At 41.1% G+C, this 21,939-nt stretch overlaps 1 protein-coding gene across 1 annotated transcript in view; it reads right to left on the reverse strand.

Moving 5' to 3' along the window:
- The window catches only part of LOC139767311 (histone lysine demethylase PHF8-like), a 130,308-nt gene that overhangs the window by 18,391 nt on the left and 89,978 nt on the right, over positions 1-21,939 (reverse strand). The window contains exons 15-18 of the mRNA XM_071696581.1: positions 20,885-21,075; positions 12,052-12,257; positions 7,922-8,018; positions 6,524-6,529 (exon numbers count right to left, since the gene is read on the reverse strand). Coding sequence (XP_071552682.1) covers positions 6,524-6,529; positions 7,922-8,018; positions 12,052-12,257; positions 20,885-21,075 — 500 coding nt within the window. The remainder of the gene's footprint in view (positions 1-6,523; positions 6,530-7,921; positions 8,019-12,051; positions 12,258-20,884; positions 21,076-21,939) is intronic.

Below are 21,939 nucleotides of genomic sequence, written 5' to 3' on the forward strand. Positions count from 1 at the left end.
ACTCATTCTCCCCATATGACCAAACCATTTCAAAACACCCTCTTCTGCTCTCTTATGCACTTTATTTACCTCCTTCCGAAACATCTTTTTATTCTCCCTAAAATTCAATGATACTCTCTCTCACCCTAACTCTCATTTGCCCTCTTTTTCACCTCTTGCACCTTTCTCTTACCTCCTGCCTCTTTTTTTATACATCTCCCACTCATTTGCATTATTTCCCTGCAAAAATCGTCCAAATGCCTCTCTCTTCTCTTTCACTAATAATCTTACTTTTTCATCCCACCACTCACTACCCTTTCTAATCTGCCCACCTCCCATGCTTCTCATGCCACAAGCATCTTTTTATTCTCCCTAAAATTTAATTATACTCTCTCACCCCAACTCTCATTTGCCCTCTTTTTCACCTCTTGCACCTTTCTCGACCTCCTGCCTCTTTCTTTTATACATCTCCCACACATTTGCATTTTTCCCTGCAAAAATTGTTCAAATGCCTCTCTCTTCTCTTTCACTAATAATCTTACTTGTTCATCCCACCACTCACTACCCTTTCTAATCAACCCACCTCCCACGCTTCTCATGCCACAAGCATCTTTTGCGCAAGCCATCACTGCTTCCCTAAATACATCCCATTCCTCCCCCTCTCCCCTTACCTCCTTTGTTCTCACCTTTTTCCATTCTGTACTCAGTCTCTCCTGGTAATTCCTCACACAAGTCTCCTTCCCAAGCTCACTTACTCTCACCACTCTCTTCACCCCAACATTCTCTCTTCTTTTCTGAAAACCCATACAAATCTTCACCTTCGCCTCTACAAGATAATGATCAGACATCCCTCCAGTTGCACCTCTCAGCACATTAACATCCAAAAGTCTCTCTTTCGCATGCCTATCAATTAACACATAATCCAATAATGCTCTCTGGCCATCTCTCCTACTTACATATGTATACTTATGTATATCTCTTTTTAAACCAGGTATTCCCAATCACCAGTCCTTTTTCAGCACATAAATCTACAAGCTCTTCACCATTTCCATTTACAACACTGAACACCCCATGTATACCATTCATTCCCTCAACTGCCACATTACTAACCTTTGCATTCAAATCAACATCTATATCATTAATCATACTTTGTCCCTGTCTCCCCCATTAGTGAGGTAGCGAAAGGAAACAGACAAAAGAAATGGCCCAACCCATCCACATACACATGTATATACATACACGTCCACACACGCACATGTACGTACCTATACATCTCAAGTATACATAAATATACACACACAGACATATACATATATACACATGTACATAATTCATACTGTCTGCCCTTATTCATTCCTGTTGCCATTCCGCCACACATGAAATGACAATCCCCTCCCCCCCACATGTGCACGAGGAAGCGCTAGGAAAAAACACAAAGGCCACATTCACTCACACTCAGACTCTAGCTGTCATGTATAATTCACCGAAACCACAGCTCCCTTTCCACATCCAGGCCCCACAGAACTTTCCATGGTTTACCCCTGATGTTTCACATGCCCTGGTTTAATCCATTGATAGCACATCAAACCCAGTATACCACATTGTTCCAATTCACTCTATTCCTTGCACGCCTTACACCCTCCTGCATGTTCAGGCCCTGATCACTCAAAATCTTTTTCACTCCATCTTTCCACCTCCAATTTGGTCTCCCACTTCTCCTCGTTCCCTCCACCTCTGACACATATATCCTCTTGGTCAATCTTTCCTCACTCATTCTCCCCATATGACCAAACCATTTCAAAACACCCTCTTCTGCTCTCTCAACGACACTCTTTTTACCACCTCACATCTCTCTTACCCTTTCATTACTTACTCGATCAAACCACCTTACACCACAAATTGTTCTCAAACTTCTCATTTCCAGTGCACCCACCCTCCTCTGCACAACTCTATCTATAGCCCACGCCTTGCAACCATATAACATTGTTGGAACCACTATTCCTTCAAACACAACCATTTTTGCTTTCCAAGATAACGTTCTTGACTTCCACACATTCTTCAACGCTCCCAGAACTTTTACCCCCTCCCCCACCCTATGATTCACTTCCACTTCCTTGGTTCCATCCGCTGCCAAATCCACTCCAAGATATCTAAAACACTTCACTTCCTCCAGTTTTTCTCCATTCAAACTTACCTCCCAACTGACATGTACTTACTTTTACTAATTCCCTTGAGTCCTGCTACACCTGAGGAGGTACTTGGTTGAGAATCTATACTCCGCTGCTTTTTCCGATAGTACGCTCTTTTGGCAGCCTGTTTGGGATTACAAAATGAAGTAAGAGAAAAACAACAGAGTACATAATTCATAGATATTTTGCTTAAAACTTGCTTCAAATTGTACCTAGCAGAGTTTTCAGAGTGTGATTTTGCTGCAGATTAGGGTTATCATGGTTTTTTTCATTCTGATATGCCTTGGACTGATCAGTCCCATCTTACTAAATCTAAACTACTTGATCTTTTCTCACCTAAGAGGATGCTACCCTAAATATTGGGTGACAGCATAAGCAGATGTTACAACTTGTAATTTGCTAAAGTATGAAAATGCACGGTTACATGTCATTAAAATATAATATTACTATGAAATAAACTACCTAGTTCAATTTTACACGGGGAAAAATCAGCATTCGGAGAGGATATGTTACAGAACATGCTAAATCGTCCCATCCAGTCAAATCAGCTTGGTAATAAACTAGTTAACAATCTGCTCATTGTTTTTGGCATTCAAAAGCACTTGAATGTATAATAACTTAAATGGAGATTAGTAGCATATATAATTTTTTTTTTTTTTTTGCTTTGTCGCTGTCTCCCGTGCTTGCGAGGTAGCGCAAGGAAACAGACGAAAGAAATGGCCCAACCCACCCCCATACACATGTATATACATACACATCCACACACGCAAATATACATACCTACACAGCTTTCCATGGTTTACCCCAGACGCTTCACATGCCCTGATTCAATCCACTGACAGCACGTCGACCCCGGTATACCACATCTATCCAATTCACTCTATTCCTTGCCCTCCTTTCACCCTCCTGCATGCTCAGGCCCCGATCACTCAAAATCTTTTTCACTCCATCTTTCCACCTCCAATTTGGTCTCCCACTTCTCCTCGTTCCTTCCACCTCCGACACATATATCCTCTTGGTCAATCTATCCTCACTCATTCTCTCCATGTGCCCAAACCATTTCAAAACACCCTCTTCTGATCTCTCAACCACGCTCTTTTTATTTCCACACATCTCTCTTACCCTTACGTTACTTACTCGATCAAACCACCTCACACCACACATTGTCCTCAAACATCTCATTTCCAGCACATCCACCCTCCTGCGCACAACTCTATCCATAGCCCACGCCTCGCAACCATACAACATTGTTGGAACCACTATTCCTTCAAACATACCCATTTTTGCTTTCCGAGATAATGTTCTTGACTTCCACACATTCTTCAAGGCTCCCAGGATTTTCGCCCCCTCCCCCACCCTATGATCCACTTCCGCTTCCATGGTTCCATCCGCTGCCACATCCACTCCCAGATATCTAAAACACTTTACTTCCTCCAGTTTTTCTCCATTCAAACTTACCTCCCAATTGACTTGACCCTCAACCCTACTGTACCTAATAACCTTGCTCTTATTCACATTTACTCTGAACTTTCTTCTTTCACACACTTTACCAAACTCAGTCACCAGCTTCTGCAGTTTCTCACACGAATCAGCCACCAGCACTGTATCATCAGCGAACAACAACTGACTCACTTCCCAAGCTCTCTCATCCTCAACAGACTTCATACTTGCCCCTCTTTCCAAAACTCTTGCATTCACCTCCCTAACAACCCCATCCATAAACAAATCAAACAACCATGGAGACATCACACACCCCTGCCGCAAACCTACATTCACTGAGAACCAATCACTTTCCTCTCTTCCTACACGTACACATGCCTTACATCCTCGACAAAAACTTTTCACTGCTTCTAACAACTTGCCTCCCATACCATATATTCTTAATACATTCCACAGAGCATCTCTATCAACTCTATCATATGCCTTCTCCAGATCCATAAATGCTACATACAAATCCAATTGCTTTTCTAAGTATTTCTCACATACATTCTTCAAAGCAAACACCTGATCCACACATCCTCTATCACTTCTGAAACCACACTGCTCTTCCCCAATCTGATGCTCTGTACATGCCTTCACCCTCTCAATCAATACCCTCCCATATAATTTACTTACCAGGAATACTCAACAAACTTATACCTCTGTAATTTGAGCACTCACTCTTATCCCCTTTGCCTTTGTACAATGGCACTATGCAAGCATTCCGCCAATCCTCAGGCACCTCACCATGAGTCACACATACATTAAATAACCTTACCAACCAGTCAATAATACAGTCACCCCCTCTTTTAATAAATTCCACTGCAATACCATCCAAACCTGCTGCCTTGCCGGCTTTCATCTTCTGCAAAGCTTTTACTGCCTCTTCTCTGTTTACCAAATCATTTTCCCTAACCCTCTCACTTTGCACACCACCTCGACCAAAACACCCTATATCTGCCACTCTATCATCAAACACATTCAACAAACTTTCAAAATACTCACTCCATCTCCTTCTCACATCACCACTACTTGTTATCACCTCCCCATTTGCGCCCTTCACTGAAGTTCCCATTTGCTCCCTTGTCTTACGCACTTTATTTACCTCCTTCCAGAACATTTTTTTATTCTCCCTAAAATTTAATGATACTCTCTCACCCCAACTCTCATTTGCCCTCTTTTTCACCTCTTGCACCTTTCTCTTGACCTCCTGTCTCTTTCTTTTATACATCTCCCACTCAATTGCATTTTTTCCATGCAAAAATCGTCCAAATGTAGGTAGGCATATTAGCTCTCTAATCACCCAAAAGAAATAATATACCACCTCTCCTACCAGAGATTACTCAATTTACTAGTAAGGATGTTAAAACACAATTAGACTTTCTCTAAATCTGGACTGCTGAACATGAAACAACACAGTTGGATGAGAAACATACTGGACTTGACAAGATAGCATAGAACATTCTATTTAGAGCCTAAGAAAAGGCAATCATTAATTGGTATAGAAAAAAGTCCATATTCATAAAAGTATTCCCTCTAAGGCTTAGTCCTCTGTTCTTAATGCTACCTCGCTAATGTGGGAAATGGCGAATATGTATAAGAAAAAAGAAATATACACATAAACACCCATACATGGGTATGTTTGAAGGAATAGTGGTTCCAACAAAGTTATACGGTTGTGAGGCATGTGCTATAGATAGGGTTGTGCAGAGGAGGGTGGATGTGTTGGAAATGAAATGTTTGAGGACAATATGTGGTGTGAGGTATTTTGATCAAGTAAATAATGAAAGGGTAAGAGAGATGTGTGGTAATAAAAAGAGTGTAGTTGAGAGAGCAGAAGAGGGTGTGGTGAAATGATTTGGTCACATGGAGAGAATGGGTGAGGATAGATTGACAAAGAGGATATATGTGTCAGAGGTGGAGAGAACGAGGAGAAGTGGGAGCCGAAACTGGAGGTGGAAGGATGGAGTGAAAAAGATTGTGAGCGATCAGGGCCTGAACATGCAGGAGGGTGAAAGGCGTGCAAGGAAGAGAGTGAACTGGAACAATGTGGTAAACTGGGGTCAATGTGCTGTCAATGGATTGAACCAGGGCATGTGAAGCATCTGGGGTAAACCATGGAAAGCTCTGTGGGGCCTGGATGTGGAAAGGGAGCTGTGGTTTCTGTGCATTACACATGACAGCTAGAGACTGAGTGTGAACAGATGAGGCTTTTTCTTTCTCTTTTTCTGGCACTACCTCGCTGGAGGGGAGGGGAGATATGCTACTTCATGTGTGGCGAGGTAGCGATAGGAATGAATGACGCAAGTATGAATATGTACATGTGTATATATGTTAGTTGTGTTATTATTGTATATCCCACCACTCACTACCCTTTCTAATCTGCCCACCTCCCATGCTTCTCATGCCACAAGCATCTTTTTATTCTCCCTAAAATTTAATTATACTCTCTCACCCCAACTCTCATTTGCCCTCTTTTTCACCTCTTGCACCTTTCTCGACCTCCTGCCTCTTTCTTTTATACATCTCCCACACATTTGCATTTTTCCCTGCAAAAATTGTTCAAATGCCTCTCTCTTCTCTTTCACTAATAATCTTACTTGTTCATCCCACCACTCACTACCCTTTCTAATCAACCCACCTCCCACGCTTCTCATGCCACAAGCATCTTTTGCGCAAGCCATCACTGCTTCCCTAAATACATCCCATTCCTCCCCCTCTCCCCTTACCTCCTTTGTTCTCACCTTTTTCCATTCTGTACTCAGTCTCTCCTGGTAATTCCTCACACAAGTCTCCTTCCCAAGCTCACTTACTCTCACCACTCTCTTCACCCCAACATTCTCTCTTCTTTTCTGAAAACCCATACAAATCTTCACCTTCGCCTCTACAAGATAATGATCAGACATCCCTCCAGTTGCACCTCTCAGCACATTAACATCCAAAAGTCTCTCTTTCGCATGCCTATCAATTAACACATAATCCAATAATGCTCTCTGGCCATCTCTCCTACTTACATATGTATACTTATGTATATCTCTTTTTAAACCAGGTATTCCCAATCACCAGTCCTTTTTCAGCACATAAATCTACAAGCTCTTCACCATTTCCATTTACAACACTGAACACCCCATGTATACCATTCATTCCCTCAACTGCCACATTACTAACCTTTGCATTCAAATCAACATCTATATCATTAATCATACTTTGTCCCTGTCTCCCCCATTAGTGAGGTAGCGAAAGGAAACAGACAAAAGAAATGGCCCAACCCATCCACATACACATGTATATACATACACGTCCACACACGCACATGTACGTACCTATACATCTCAAGTATACATAAATATACACACACAGACATATACATATATACACATGTACATAATTCATACTGTCTGCCCTTATTCATTCCTGTTGCCATTCCGCCACACATGAAATGACAATCCCCTCCCCCCCACATGTGCACGAGGAAGCGCTAGGAAAAAACACAAAGGCCACATTCACTCACACTCAGACTCTAGCTGTCATGTATAATTCACCGAAACCACAGCTCCCTTTCCACATCCAGGCCCCACAGAACTTTCCATGGTTTACCCCTGATGTTTCACATGCCCTGGTTTAATCCATTGATAGCACATCAAACCCAGTATACCACATTGTTCCAATTCACTCTATTCCTTGCACGCCTTACACCCTCCTGCATGTTCAGGCCCTGATCACTCAAAATCTTTTTCACTCCATCTTTCAACCTCCAATTTGGTCTCCCACTTCTCCTCGTTCCCTCCACCTCTGACACATATATCCTCTTGGTCAATCTTTCCTCACTCATTCTCCCCATATGACCAAACCATTTCAAAACACCCTCTTCTGCTCTCTCAACGACACTCTTTTTACCACCTCACATCTCTCTTACCCTTTCATTACTTACTCGATCAAACCACCTTACACCACAAATTGTTCTCAAACTTCTCATTTCCAGTGCACCCACCCTCCTCTGCACAACTCTATCTATAGCCCACGCCTTGCAACCATATAACATTGTTGGAACCACTATTCCTTCAAACACAACCATTTTTGCTTTCCAAGATAACGTTCTTGACTTCCACACATTCTTCAACGCTCCCAGAACTTTTACCCCCTCCCCCACCCTATGATTCACTTCCACTTCCTTGGTTCCATCCGCTGCCAAATCCACTCCAAGATATCTAAAACACTTCACTTCCTCCAGTTTTTCTCCATTCAAACTTACCTCCCAACTGACATGTACTTACTTTTACTAATTCCCTTGAGTCCTGCTACACCTGAGGAGGTACTTGGTTGAGAATCTATACTCCGCTGCTTTTTCCGATAGTACGCTCTTTTGGCAGCCTGTTTGGGATTACAAAATGAAGTAAGAGAAAAACAACAGAGTACATAATTCATAGATATTTTGCTTAAAACTTGCTTCAAATTGTACCTAGCAGAGTTTTCAGAGTGTGATTTTGCTGCAGATTAGGGTTATCATGGTTTTTTTCATTCTGATATGCCTTGGACTGATCAGTCCCATCTTACTAAATCTAAACTACTTGATCTTTTCTCACCTAAGAGGATGCTACCCTAAATATTGGGTGACAGCATAAGCAGATGTTACAACTTGTAATTTGCTAAAGTATGAAAATGCACGGTTACATGTCATTAAAATATAATATTACTATGAAATAAACTACCTAGTTCAATTTTACACGGGGAAAAATCAGCATTCGGAGAGGATATGTTACAGAACATGCTAAATCGTCCCATCCAGTCAAATCAGCTTGGTAATAAACTAGTTAACAATCTGCTCATTGTTTTTGGCATTCAAAAGCACTTGAATGTATAATAACTTAAATGGAGATTAGTAGCATATATAATTTTTTTTTTTTTTTGCTTTGTCGCTGTCTCCCGTGCTTGCGAGGTAGCGCAAGGAAACAGACGAAAGAAATGGCCCAACCCACCCCCATACACATGTATATACATACACATCCACACACGCAAATATACATACCTACACAGCTTTCCATGGTTTACCCCAGACGCTTCACATGCCCTGATTCAATCCACTGACAGCACGTCGACCCCGGTATACCACATCTATCCAATTCACTCTATTCCTTGCCCTCCTTTCACCCTCCTGCATGCTCAGGCCCCGATCACTCAAAATCTTTTTCACTCCATCTTTCCACCTCCAATTTGGTCTCCCACTTCTCCTCGTTCCTTCCACCTCCGACACATATATCCTCTTGGTCAATCTATCCTCACTCATTCTCTCCATGTGCCCAAACCATTTCAAAACACCCTCTTCTGATCTCTCAACCACGCTCTTTTTATTTCCACACATCTCTCTTACCCTTACGTTACTTACTCGATCAAACCACCTCACACCACACATTGTCCTCAAACATCTCATTTCCAGCACATCCACCCTCCTGCGCACAACTCTATCCATAGCCCACGCCTCGCAACCATACAACATTGTTGGAACCACTATTCCTTCAAACATACCCATTTTTGCTTTCCGAGATAATGTTCTTGACTTCCACACATTCTTCAAGGCTCCCAGGATTTTCGCCCCCTCCCCCACCCTATGATCCACTTCCGCTTCCATGGTTCCATCCGCTGCCACATCCACTCCCAGATATCTAAAACACTTTACTTCCTCCAGTTTTTCTCCATTCAAACTTACCTCCCAATTGACTTGACCCTCAACCCTACTGTACCTAATAACCTTGCTCTTATTCACATTTACTCTGAACTTTATTCTTTCACACACTCTACCAAACTCAGTCACCAGCTTCTGCAGTTTCTCACACGAATCAGCCACCAGCACTGTATCATCAGCGAACAACAACTGACTCACTTCCCAAGCTCTCTCATCCTCAACAGACTTCATACTTGCCCCTCTTTCCAAAACTCTTGCATTCACCTCCCTAACAACCCCATCCATAAACAAATCAAACAACCATGGAGACATCACACACCCCTGCCGCAAACCTACATTCACTGAGAACCAATCACTTTCCTCTCTTCCTACACGTACACATGCCTTACATCCTCGACAAAAACTTTTCACTGCTTCTAACAACTTGCCTCCCATACCATATATTCTTAATACATTCCACAGAGCATCTCTATCAACTCTATCATATGCCTTCTCCAGATCCATAAATGCTACATACAAATCCAATTGCTTTTCTAAGTATTTCTCACATACATTCTTCAAAGCAAACACCTGATCCACACATCCTCTATCACTTCTGAAACCACACTGCTCTTCCCCAATCTGATGCTCTGTACATGCCTTCACCCTCTCAATCAATACCCTCCCATATAATTTACTTACCAGGAATACTCAACAAACTTATACCTCTGTAATTTGAGCACTCACTCTTATCCCCTTTGCCTTTGTACAATGGCACTATGCAAGCATTCCGCCAATCCTCAGGCACCTCACCATGAGTCACACATACATTAAATAACCTTACCAACCAGTCAATAATACAGTCACCCCCTCTTTTAATAAATTCCACTGCAATACCATCCAAACCTGCTGCCTTGCCGGCTTTCATCTTCTGCAAAGCTTTTACTGCCTCTTCTCTGTTTACCAAATCATTTTCCCTAACCCTCTCACTTTGCACACCACCTCGACCAAAACACCCTATATCTGCCACTCTATCATCAAACACATTCAACAAACTTTCAAAATACTCACTCCATCTCCTTCTCACATCACCACTACTTGTTATCACCTCCCCATTTGCGCCCTTCACTGAAGTTCCCATTTGCTCCCTTGTCTTACGCACTTTATTTACCTCCTTCCAGAACATTTTTTTATTCTCCCTAAAATTTAATGATACTCTCTCACCCCAACTCTCATTTGCCCTCTTTTTCACCTCTTGCACCTTTCTCTTGACCTCCTGTCTCTTTCTTTTATACATCTCCCACTCAATTGCATTTTTTCCATGCAAAAATCGTCCAAATGTAGGTAGGCATATTAGCTCTCTAATCACCCAAAAGAAATAATATACCACCTCTCCTACCAGAGATTACTCAATTTACTAGTAAGGATGTTAAAACACAATTAGACTTTCTCTAAATCTGGACTGCTGAACATGAAACAACACAGTTGGATGAGAAACATACTGGACTTGACAAGATAGCATAGAACATTCTATTTAGAGCCTAAGAAAAGGCAATCATTAATTGGTATAGAAAAAAGTCCATATTCATAAAAGTATTCCCTCTAAGGCTTAGTCCTCTGTTCTTAATGCTACCTCGCTAATGTGGGAAATGGCGAATATGTATAAGAAAAAAGAAATATACACATAAACACCCATACATGGGTATGTTTGAAGGAATAGTGGTTCCAACAAAGTTATACGGTTGTGAGGCATGTGCTATAGATAGGGTTGTGCAGAGGAGGGTGGATGTGTTGGAAATGAAATGTTTGAGGACAATATGTGGTGTGAGGTATTTTGATCAAGTAAATAATGAAAGGGTAAGAGAGATGTGTGGTAATAAAAAGAGTGTAGTTGAGAGAGCAGAAGAGGGTGTGGTGAAATGATTTGGTCACATGGAGAGAATGGGTGAGGATAGATTGACAAAGAGGATATATGTGTCAGAGGTGGAGAGAACGAGGAGAAGTGGGAGCCGAAACTGGAGGTGGAAGGATGGAGTGAAAAAGATTGTGAGCGATCAGGGCCTGAACATGCAGGAGGGTGAAAGGCGTGCAAGGAAGAGAGTGAACTGGAACAATGTGGTAAACTGGGGTCAATGTGCTGTCAATGGATTGAACCAGGGCATGTGAAGCATCTGGGGTAAACCATGGAAAGCTCTGTGGGGCCTGGATGTGGAAAGGGAGCTGTGGTTTCTGTGCATTACACATGACAGCTAGAGACTGAGTGTGAACAGATGAGGCTTTTTCTTTCTCTTTTTCTGGCACTACCTCGCTGGAGGGGAGGGGAGATATGCTACTTCATGTGTGGCGAGGTAGCGATAGGAATGAATGACGGCAAGTATGAATATGTACATGTGTATATATGTCTGAGTATGTATATGTATGTATACATTGAAAGACTGGTTAAACCATGAAGGACAGATGCTGGATGTGGTAGATACTCTTTTGGGACACTTGGGCTTTCTATATCTTGGACCAGCTACCCTGATGGATTACCAATAGTCCTTTGAGTGCTGCCAAATGCCAAAATTTTTATGTATAACATACATTCTCAAGTTGCAGTCAGCTGCAAATGCCTTACACTATTACACACTCTCAAACCTTAAAATAACAAACAACAATAGAGCCCTTAAAGTTGCTTCCCTAAAATATGATCTAAATTCATAAATTCAAATACATTCTTACAGTATTTTGGGCACTGCAACTTACAGGTAAGTTTTGTCTTCTGGCTGCTGCTTGCTCTAGTCCCTTCTCTACTGCTTGTCTCCGTACCCCTTGTCTCATGGGTCGTTCCGGCCGGGGCCCTTGAACTCGTACACGAGCTTTGGGGTTCCAAGCTTCATCTTCCTTCTTTTTACCACGTGGTTTAAAGACAGGAAAATCTTCATCATCAGATATATCAAGAGTTGGGTACACTGTGGAAAAACCAATGTTCAATGAAGTCATTTTTAACATATTATGACAAAGATAATTCAATAATTTTGCCCAAAAAAGCCAAGTATCACAAACACCCTGCTTTATACATGTAAAATAGGAAGGCAGGCAGCTTGCTTTCAACTGCACTACTAAATATACTTTCAACCATGCTAGTACAATTCTGTCGATTCATCATCAATGACTCTATCCCCAGTTCCATTTGGTTGCATACATACATACAGCATAAAATCACTCTAACATCCTCGATTTATACCTATGGAATTAAAATGAAACATGGACTTTTCCATTTATAAAAGTGCTCCTTAAACTTTCACTCCATGATAATATCAACATGGACTTCAACAGTTACAAAAGTCCTTAATTCTTCACTCTACACTATGTGGATTCAAGTGAAACCAACATCTCCATTCACACCACTGCTGCACAAAAAGTGCTATCCAATCCCAAATCATTCCTCTGGCATCCTTGTCTGAAATATCCCTGGTTCTAACTGATTCCCTGCCAGCCATCTATTCCTTGCATCTTTAACTTTTTTTCAAGTTTAGGCTCCAGTCATGGGCAATAGTCCACATCAAGGAAGGGCCCTAATTGAAATACAGAGAGAATTATCAAATGGAAAAAGAAAAGACAAGGGGAAAATATTTACAAATTTTTGAGAAAGTAAAAAACATGTCTTCTGAGATGTGTCAGGTCATAGTTATTGGGAAAGACATGAGAAGGTAGAGCTCCAAAGCTTTGACATGTTGGGAAAGAAGCAGTTGTTGAAACGGGCCACCCTTGAGTTGCTGATGGCTACACAATAATCATGTGACACAGCAGCTTGCCGAGTATTGCATAGTCTAATCTATAGTCCTTTTAACCAACTATTCATCTCCAACATATTCTACATGAACCAATCATCCTAAATTACTTTCATGCTTGTCCATTCTTCACAAAATACATCCTTATCACATCTTCAGTATCTATTTGTTCTTCTAATTCCAATGATAAAATGTAAGTCATCCATCTACAATGCTCCTTTTCTTTACCAATCCAGACCTATAAAAATTTGGGTTTCATATCCGTACATCATAGTAGCAACAAGCAGTACTTAACACAAACTTCTTAAGCACTCTAAATATATATCTTTTCCATTCACTCAAGACTTCACTGCATCTTCATTATTCCTTTCTTGCCCATGATTCTCCTCTAAACTCCCAGTTACCTAAATTCATCCAAAGCTAAGCTCTTCAACATTTGAAGTGTTATTACATTATGACACTTCATTTTTACAAAAGTCAAAGCATTACTTTCATTCATATTTGCCCTCAGCAACCTCCAACATGCCTCACCTAAGAAGCCAATCATTCCATATAACTCCTCTAATTCATCTAACAGCAGAGTATTACCCCCATCTCACTCATGTAACACCCATCCATTAAAACATTAAACAACTAGAAAAAAATAATCAAACATCTAATTTCATTTCAAGCCACTAACTCATCCCAAAAATACGTTCATACATGCAAAGCCATATAGGGTTAGACTTTCTTCCCTTCCTATGAATACCTAGGAGGTTTTGCCTGGGGAAGGGTTGTTTGCCAGAGCATATCTCTCACCTTGTATCTCCAAGAGGGATTTCCTATACACTTGGTGATATGAAATTTGTAAAGACATAAATTAATTTTTTCCCACAGATTTTTTCCCAACTGTATACGAATAAGAATCTGGTGTCAGTACACCCTTCCCAAATACACAAACCTTGTTTTTCATTTAAGAGGGGTCCATCCATTCTTTAAATAACGATCAAAAACTATCCCCTCATACATTCCTTCAACAGTGATAAGAGAAGCTGCTCCTCTGTAGTTCTTGCAGTTCCTATTATACTCATATAGCTTTATGCCATAGAAAAACCACTGCCTTCAAATAGTCACAAGTGTCATGACCACTTTTCAAGCTTCCATATACTCTCTCTACATCCACTGAACAACAGTTTTGCCTTCACACATCATCTACTCATCAGTATAATTGAAAACACAAAATGGCATATATAACATCAATGCAAAGGATGGATCTATACTTTTGGTAATGCCAAAACAGCAAAGACCAATCTAATATCAAATATATCTAAAGTTTATGAAAGTATCAAAAAAATTAGAGGTTTTCAAACAAGAAGAGAGAATGTTTGGGAGAAGAGAGTGGTGAGAGTAAGTGAGCTTGGAAAGGAGACTTGTGTGAGGAAATAACAGGAGAGACTGAGTGTAGAATGGCAAAAGGTGAGAGCAAATGATGTGAGGAAAATGGGTGAGGAATGGGATGTATTCATGGAAGTAATGACAGCTTCTGCAAAAGATGCATGTGGCATGAGAAAGGTGGGAGGTGGGCAAATTAGAAAGGGTAGTGAGTGGTGGGATGAAGAAATAAGGTTGTTAGTGAAAGAGAAAAGAGATGAGTTTGGATGATACTTGTAGGGAAGTAGGGCAAATGACTAGATGTATAAATGACTGGAAGACATATAAAAGAAAGCGGCAGGAGGTCAAGAGAAAGGTGCAAGGGTTGAAAAAGAGGGCAAATGAGAGTTTGGGGTGAGAGAGGATCATTAAATTTTAGGAAGAATAAAAAGATAGTCTTGGAAGGAGGTAAATAACGTGCATTAAGACAAGAGAACAAATGGGAACATCAGTGAATGGGGCAAGTGGGGATGTAATTACAGGTACTGATGAAGAGAGAGGAAGAGGGAGTGAGTAATTAGAAGGTTTGCTGAATGTGTTTGATGATAGAGTGGCAGATATAGGTTGTTTTGGTTGGGGTGGTGTGCGAAGTGAGAGGGTCTGGGAGAAAGGTTTAGTAAAAAGAGAAGAGGTAGTGAAAGCTTTGTGTAAGATGAAATCCAGCAAGGCAGTGGCTTTGGAAGGTAATGCAGTGGAATTTATTAAAAAAAAAGGGGTAACTGTGTTGTTGATTGGTTGGTAAGGATATTCAATATTTGTACCGACTATGGTCAAGTGCCTGAGGATTGGCGGAATGCATGCACAGTGCCACTGTACAAAGGGGATAAAGGTGAGCGTTCAAACTATTTAATTTATTATACTTAATCAACGTCTCCCGCATAGTGAGAAAGCGCAAGGAAACAGACAAAAGAATGGCCCAACCCACCCACATACACATGTATATACATAAACGGCCATACACGCACATATACATACCTATACATTTCAACGTATACATACATATACATACACAGACATATACATATATACATGTGTACATATTCATACTTGCTGCATTCATCCATCCCCATTGCCACCCCACCACAAATGAAATAGCATCCCCCCATTCAAACATGGTAGCACTAGGAAAAGACAAAAAAAGGCCACATTCATTCACACTCAGTCTCTAGCGGTCATGTGTAATGCACCAAAACCTCAGCTCCCTTTCCACATCCAGGTCCCACAAAACTTTCCACGGTTTACCCTAAATGCTTCACATGCCCTGGTTCAATCCATCGACAGCACGTCGACCCTGGTATACCACATCATTCCAATTCACTTTATTCCTTGCACACCTTTCACCCTCCTGCATGTTCAGGCCCAGATAACTCAAAATCTTTTACACTCCATCCTTCCACCTCCAACTGGTCTCCCATTTCTCCTCGCTCCCTCTATCTCTGACACATATATCCTCTTTGTCAATCTTTCCTCACTCATTCTCTCCATGTGGCCAAAAAATTTTAATACACCCTCTTCTGCTCTCTCAACCACGCTCTTTTTATTACCACACATCTCTCTTACCCTCTCATTACTTACTCGATCAAACCACCTCACACCACATATTGTCCTCAAACATCTCATTTCCAACACATCCACCCTCCTCTGCACAACCCTATCTCTAGCCCATGCCTCGCAACCATATAACATTGTTGGAACCACTATTCCTTCAAACATACCCATTTTTGCTCTCCAAGATAACATTCTCGCCTTTCATGCAATCTTCAATGCTCCCAGTACCTTCACCTGCTTCCCCACCCTCTGACTCACTTCCGCTTCCATGGTTCCATCCGCTGCTAAATCCACTACCCAGATATCCTCCAATTTTTCACCATTCACACTTTCTTATTATTGTACTTTGTTACTGTCTCCTGTGTTAGTGAGGTAGTGCAAGGAAACAGATGAAAGAATGGCCCAACCCACCCACATACACATGTATATACATACACGTCCACACACACACACATATACATACCTATACATTTCAACGTATACATATATATACATACACAAATTTATACATATAAACACATGTATAAAACTCATACTTGCTGCCTTTATTCATTCCCGTCACCACTCCACCAAACATGAAATGACAGCCCCCTCCCCCCCACATGTGCGTGAGGTAGCGCTAGGAAAAGACAACAAAGGCCACATTTGTTCACAATCAGTCTTTAGCTGTCATGTACAGTATAATGCACTGAAACCACAGCTCCTTTCCATATCCAGGCCCCACAAAACTTTCCATGGGTTACCCCAGATGCTTCACATGCGACGCTTCACATGCCCTGGTTCAATCCATTGACAGCACGTCGACACCCGGTATACCACAGCATTCCAATTCACTCTATTCCTTGCACGCCTTTCACCCTCCAGCATGTTCAGGCCCCAATCGCTCAAAATATCTTTCACTCCATCCTTCCAACTCTAATTTGGTCTCCCTCTTCTCCTCGTTCCCTCCACCTCTGACACATATATCCTCTGTCAATCTTTCCTTACTCATTCTCTCCATGTGACCAAACCATTTCAACACACCCTCTTCTGCTCTCTCAACCACAATCTTTTTATCACCACATATCTCTATTACCCTTTCATTACTTACTCGATCAAATCACCTTACACCACATGCTGTCCTCAATCATCTCATTTCCAACACATCCACCCTCTTTCACACAACCCTATCTATAGCCCATGCCTTGCATCTATACAACATTGTTGGAACCACTATTCCTTCAAACATACCCATTTTTGCTTTCCGAGATAATGTTCTCGTCTTCCACACATTTTTCAACGCTCCCAGAATTTTCAGCCCCTCCCCCACCCTGTAACTCACTTTCGCTTCCATGGTTCCATCCGCTGCCAAATCCACTCCCAGATATCTAAAACACTTAATTCCTAGTTTTTCTCCATTCAAACGTACCTCCCAATTGACTTGTCCCTCAACCCTGCTGTACCTAATAACCTTGCTCTTACTCACATTTACTCTCAGCTTTCTTTCACACACTTTACCAAACTCAGTCACCAGCTTCTGCAGTTTCTCACATGAATCAGCCACCAGCACTGTATCATCAGTGAACAACAACTGATTCACTTCCCAAGCCCTCTCACCCACAACAGACTGCATACTTGCCCCTCTCTCCAAAACTCTTGCATTCATCTCCCTAACAACCCCATCCATAAACAAATTAAACAATCATAGAGACATCATGCATCCCTGCCACAAACCGACGTTCAGTGAGAACCAATCACTTTCCTCTCTTCCTACTCGTATATATGCCTTACATCCTTGATAAGAACTTTTCACTGCTTCTACCAACTTGCCTCTCACACCATATATTCTTAATACCTTCCACAGACCATCTCTATCAACTCTATCATACGCCTTCTCCAGATCCATAAATGCTACATACAAATCCATCTGTTTTTCTTAGTATTTCTCACATACATTCTTCAAAGCAAACACCTGATCCACATATCCTCTGCCACTTCTGAAACCACACAGCCCTTCCCCAGTCTGATGCTCTGTACATGCCTTCACCCTCTCAATCAATACCCTCCCATATAATTTCCCAAGAATACTCAACAAACTTATACCTCTGTAATTTGAGCACTCACCTTTATCCCCTTTGCCTTTGTACAATGGCACTATGCATGCATTCTGCCAATCCTCAGGCACTTCACCATGAACCATACATACATTGAATATCCTCACCACCCAGGCAACAACATAGTCACCCCCTTTTTTTTAATAAATTCCACTGCAATAACATCTAATCCCATTGCCTTGCCAACTTTCATCTTCCGCAATGCTTTCACTACCTCTTCTCTGTTCACCAAACCATTCTCCCTGACCCTCTTACTTCACACACCACCTTGACCAAAACACCCTATATCAGCCACTCTATTATCAAACAAATTCAACAAACCTTCAAAATTCTCACTCCATCTCCTTCTCACTTCACCACTACTTGTTACTACCTCCCCATTAGCCCCCTTCACCGATGTTCCCATTTGTTCTCTTGTCTTACGCACTTTATTTACCTCCTTCCAAAACATCTTTTTATTCTCCCTAAAATTTAATGGCACTCACTCGCCCCAACTCTCATCTGCCCTCTTTTTCACTTCTTGCACATTTCTCTTGACCTCCTGCCTCTTTCTTTTATACATCTCCCATTCATTCGCACTACTTCCCTGCAAAAATCATCCAAACGTCTGTCTCTTCTCTTTCACTAACAATCTTACTTCCTCATCCCACCACTCACTACCCTTTCTAATCTGCCCACCTTCCACCTTTCTCATGCCACAGGCAACTTTTGCGAACATCACTGCTTCCCTAAATAATCCCATTCCTCCCTCAATCCCCTTACGTCATTTGCTTTCACCTTTTTCCATTCTGCACTCAATCTCTCCTGGTACTTCCTCCCACAAGTGGATGGGCCATTCTTCCTCTGTTTTCTGGCACTACCTTGCTGACACAGGAAACAGTGATTATGTACAATAAAAGAATATAGAACAATAAAATTGATATTTACACAAGCTGAAAAATGTTTTTCATTGTATATTTTATGTATCAAGTTTAATGCCTCTATTTCAAGGTCACCTACTTAGTTTTGGTGATTGTCAAGGAGGCAGCGCACAAAAAGTTCTCCTGACAGTCAGCTATCCTTCAGCCATACCAATGACAGCACATTCACATAAGCTTTTTAGGTATGAAACTGGGCAGCTCGTAATGAGCTGTAAATGTTCAGACACAATATGCTTGAATTACTTGAGGATTATGATGATGTCTTCAGACCATATGTTGAATGACTTTATAGATAATGATTCATCCTACACTGAAAACTGACCATGATGAGGCAGGAGAAGGTATTTATAGTAATAGTGGAGGGAGTTTTGCCAGCATCCACTAAGCCATGATAACACTGTGTCCGACCCGTTCAGCTAATAATTCTATAAGCATATAATTTTGCTTTTTGAAAAATGAATAACACCGATTACAAATACTTATAGTTTTGTCTAAGCTGCACTTTTAAATTGGCACTAAACAGGCATTTCACCAATCCTCAGGCACAACATCTTAAGCCCTATGAACACTAAAAATCCCAATCTATCAATCAGTAATATTGCCATCCGCTTTCTTGAAATTTTCAAATGCAATCCCATCCACTCCAGCCACTTTCCCCACATTGCAATGCATTCAACATCTCTCCTCATTTCATCAAACCCCTTGCTATGACTCTCTCACTTTGCATATTCTAAAACATAGAGTTATTCAACTACGTGAGAATATGTATGTTAAGGGAACCTATTCAAAAATAAAGCAAAAAGTGGAGTTGATCATGACTCAGTGGAGAGACCCTTGTTCACATGCAAATTCTGTAAGCAGCTCATAACCAATGAAATTTGCAATTAACAAAAACATATACGTAAACTAGGAGCAAACCTGCCGAGAATACTAAAATCCATCATAGCCAATAAAGTTTTGAAAAGAGTGGGCTTAGAATTCTCTCTTAGAAAGTAAATTCTGATCTGATAGATTAAAGAAAAGCACACATTCTTTTTCAAAAAAAATATGGCTCCTTTCAAAAGAACTGAAGCATCTTCCATTAAGAAAAGAGGATGATTGTCTAAGTCATAAGATTCTTCCTTCCAGATAAAAAGAAACAAGTCTGGGAACAGGTAACCAGCCCTGCAGCCTCGTGTATGTTCAACTTCACAAAAGGCAGGTCCTCCTAACCATGTAACAGGACCCATGAACCAATCCCATAAAAAAGCGACATGGAGACTCATCTTGCCTTTAATAGGAGCCGTTCTCTTTTTAGAATCAACTAGACCTGAATCTTCCACATCAACAACAGAGGAACCAGCCTACTGACCATCTCCATATGTTCAAGTCAAATCCTTAACAATCTTACCTGTTCAAGACCTTTACATGTTACTCTAAAGCAAGGTGATCCATCCATTATCCACCAAGCATTTCACTTATTAATCACCTCTAATTCTTCAAGAGTCAATGAAACAAAGCCAACACTACAATACTTGCTCAAGAACTGGTTTGGTTGATATCATATACCAAGGACATAAGTCTAGTTCCTGCACTATAACTATTAGTAAAACATTAGGATAAAGTACATAAAAGTAATAAGATGAAGAAAAAAAGCAAATGGGAAAACAATTCACATGAACAGTGTAAATTCTGAGACTGATAGGCAAATACCAAATGAAGATGCAAAGTGAATGCTAACAATGAGAGAAAACAAATCCCCTTAACCCTTCACTTCTCAAACATCAATGTTTCCACAGACAAATAAGTTCAACAGATCAACTAAAAAAGAAATAATATTTCATTAAGATCTTACCATAATCTTCATCCTGATGGACTTTGCTCATGTTTTCATCATCATCATACCGTCTTCTGGGTTTGGGCTGGCGTGAATTAGCAGAACTCAGTTTTCTTGATGGTGTCCGTCCACCAGGAACAACCCGACTCATACTTAACATTCCAGCAATGGCTTCTCTCGTAGATGGTGATGCACGGCCACTCTCACTACTATGTGAAGCAGGAGAAAAACATTGACTTAATAGTATAAAAACCTGATTCCTGCACCATTCATCTGAAATGACGCCCATCCAGGTTGGAAAACAATCTATATTTTTCCCCTAGAGAAAACCTCTATATCATATGTCGATGAAGAATATTCCCAAAAAAGTATCACTGTATACTTTCCTCTACACTCGTGTGGAAAGATACTGAGTTGACAGGATGGGCTCTGGCTGGCAGCATGGATGGTGCTTATTTATGTTAGCATACAATAATTATGGGTTGCACATTTTATGGTTCCAGCTGAGATTTTACACATCTCAAACATAACACTTACATATTCCTTTACATATTATACATAATCTTATTTCTATTTTCCTATCATACTTAGTCGCTGTCTCCTTCGTTAGTGAGGTAGCGCAGGGAAACAGACAAAAAAATGGCTCAACCCACCCACATACACATGTATATACACAAATGCCCACACATGTACATATACATACCGATACATTTCAACGCATACATACATATACATACACAGACATATACATATATACACATGTACACACTCATACTTGCTGCCTTCATCCATTCCCGTCGCCACCCTGCCACATGTGAAACAGCACCCCCCTCCCCCCTCACGTGCATGAGGCAGTGCTAAGAGAAGACAACAGAGACCACATTCGTTCACATTCAGTCTCTAGCTGTAATGTGTAATGCATCGAAACCACAGCTCCCTTTCCACATCCAGGCCCCACAAAACTTTCCATGGTTTACCCCAAACGCTTCACATGCAGGGCCTGGTTCAATCCATTGACAGCACATCGACCCCAGTATACCACATCGTTCCAATTCACTCCATTTCTTGTGGGC

The sequence above is a fragment of the Panulirus ornatus genome, chromosome 59 (assembly GCF_036320965.1).
Source record: "Panulirus ornatus isolate Po-2019 chromosome 59, ASM3632096v1, whole genome shotgun sequence".
NCBI classification, from domain to species: Eukaryota; Metazoa; Arthropoda; class Malacostraca; order Decapoda; family Palinuridae; genus Panulirus; species Panulirus ornatus.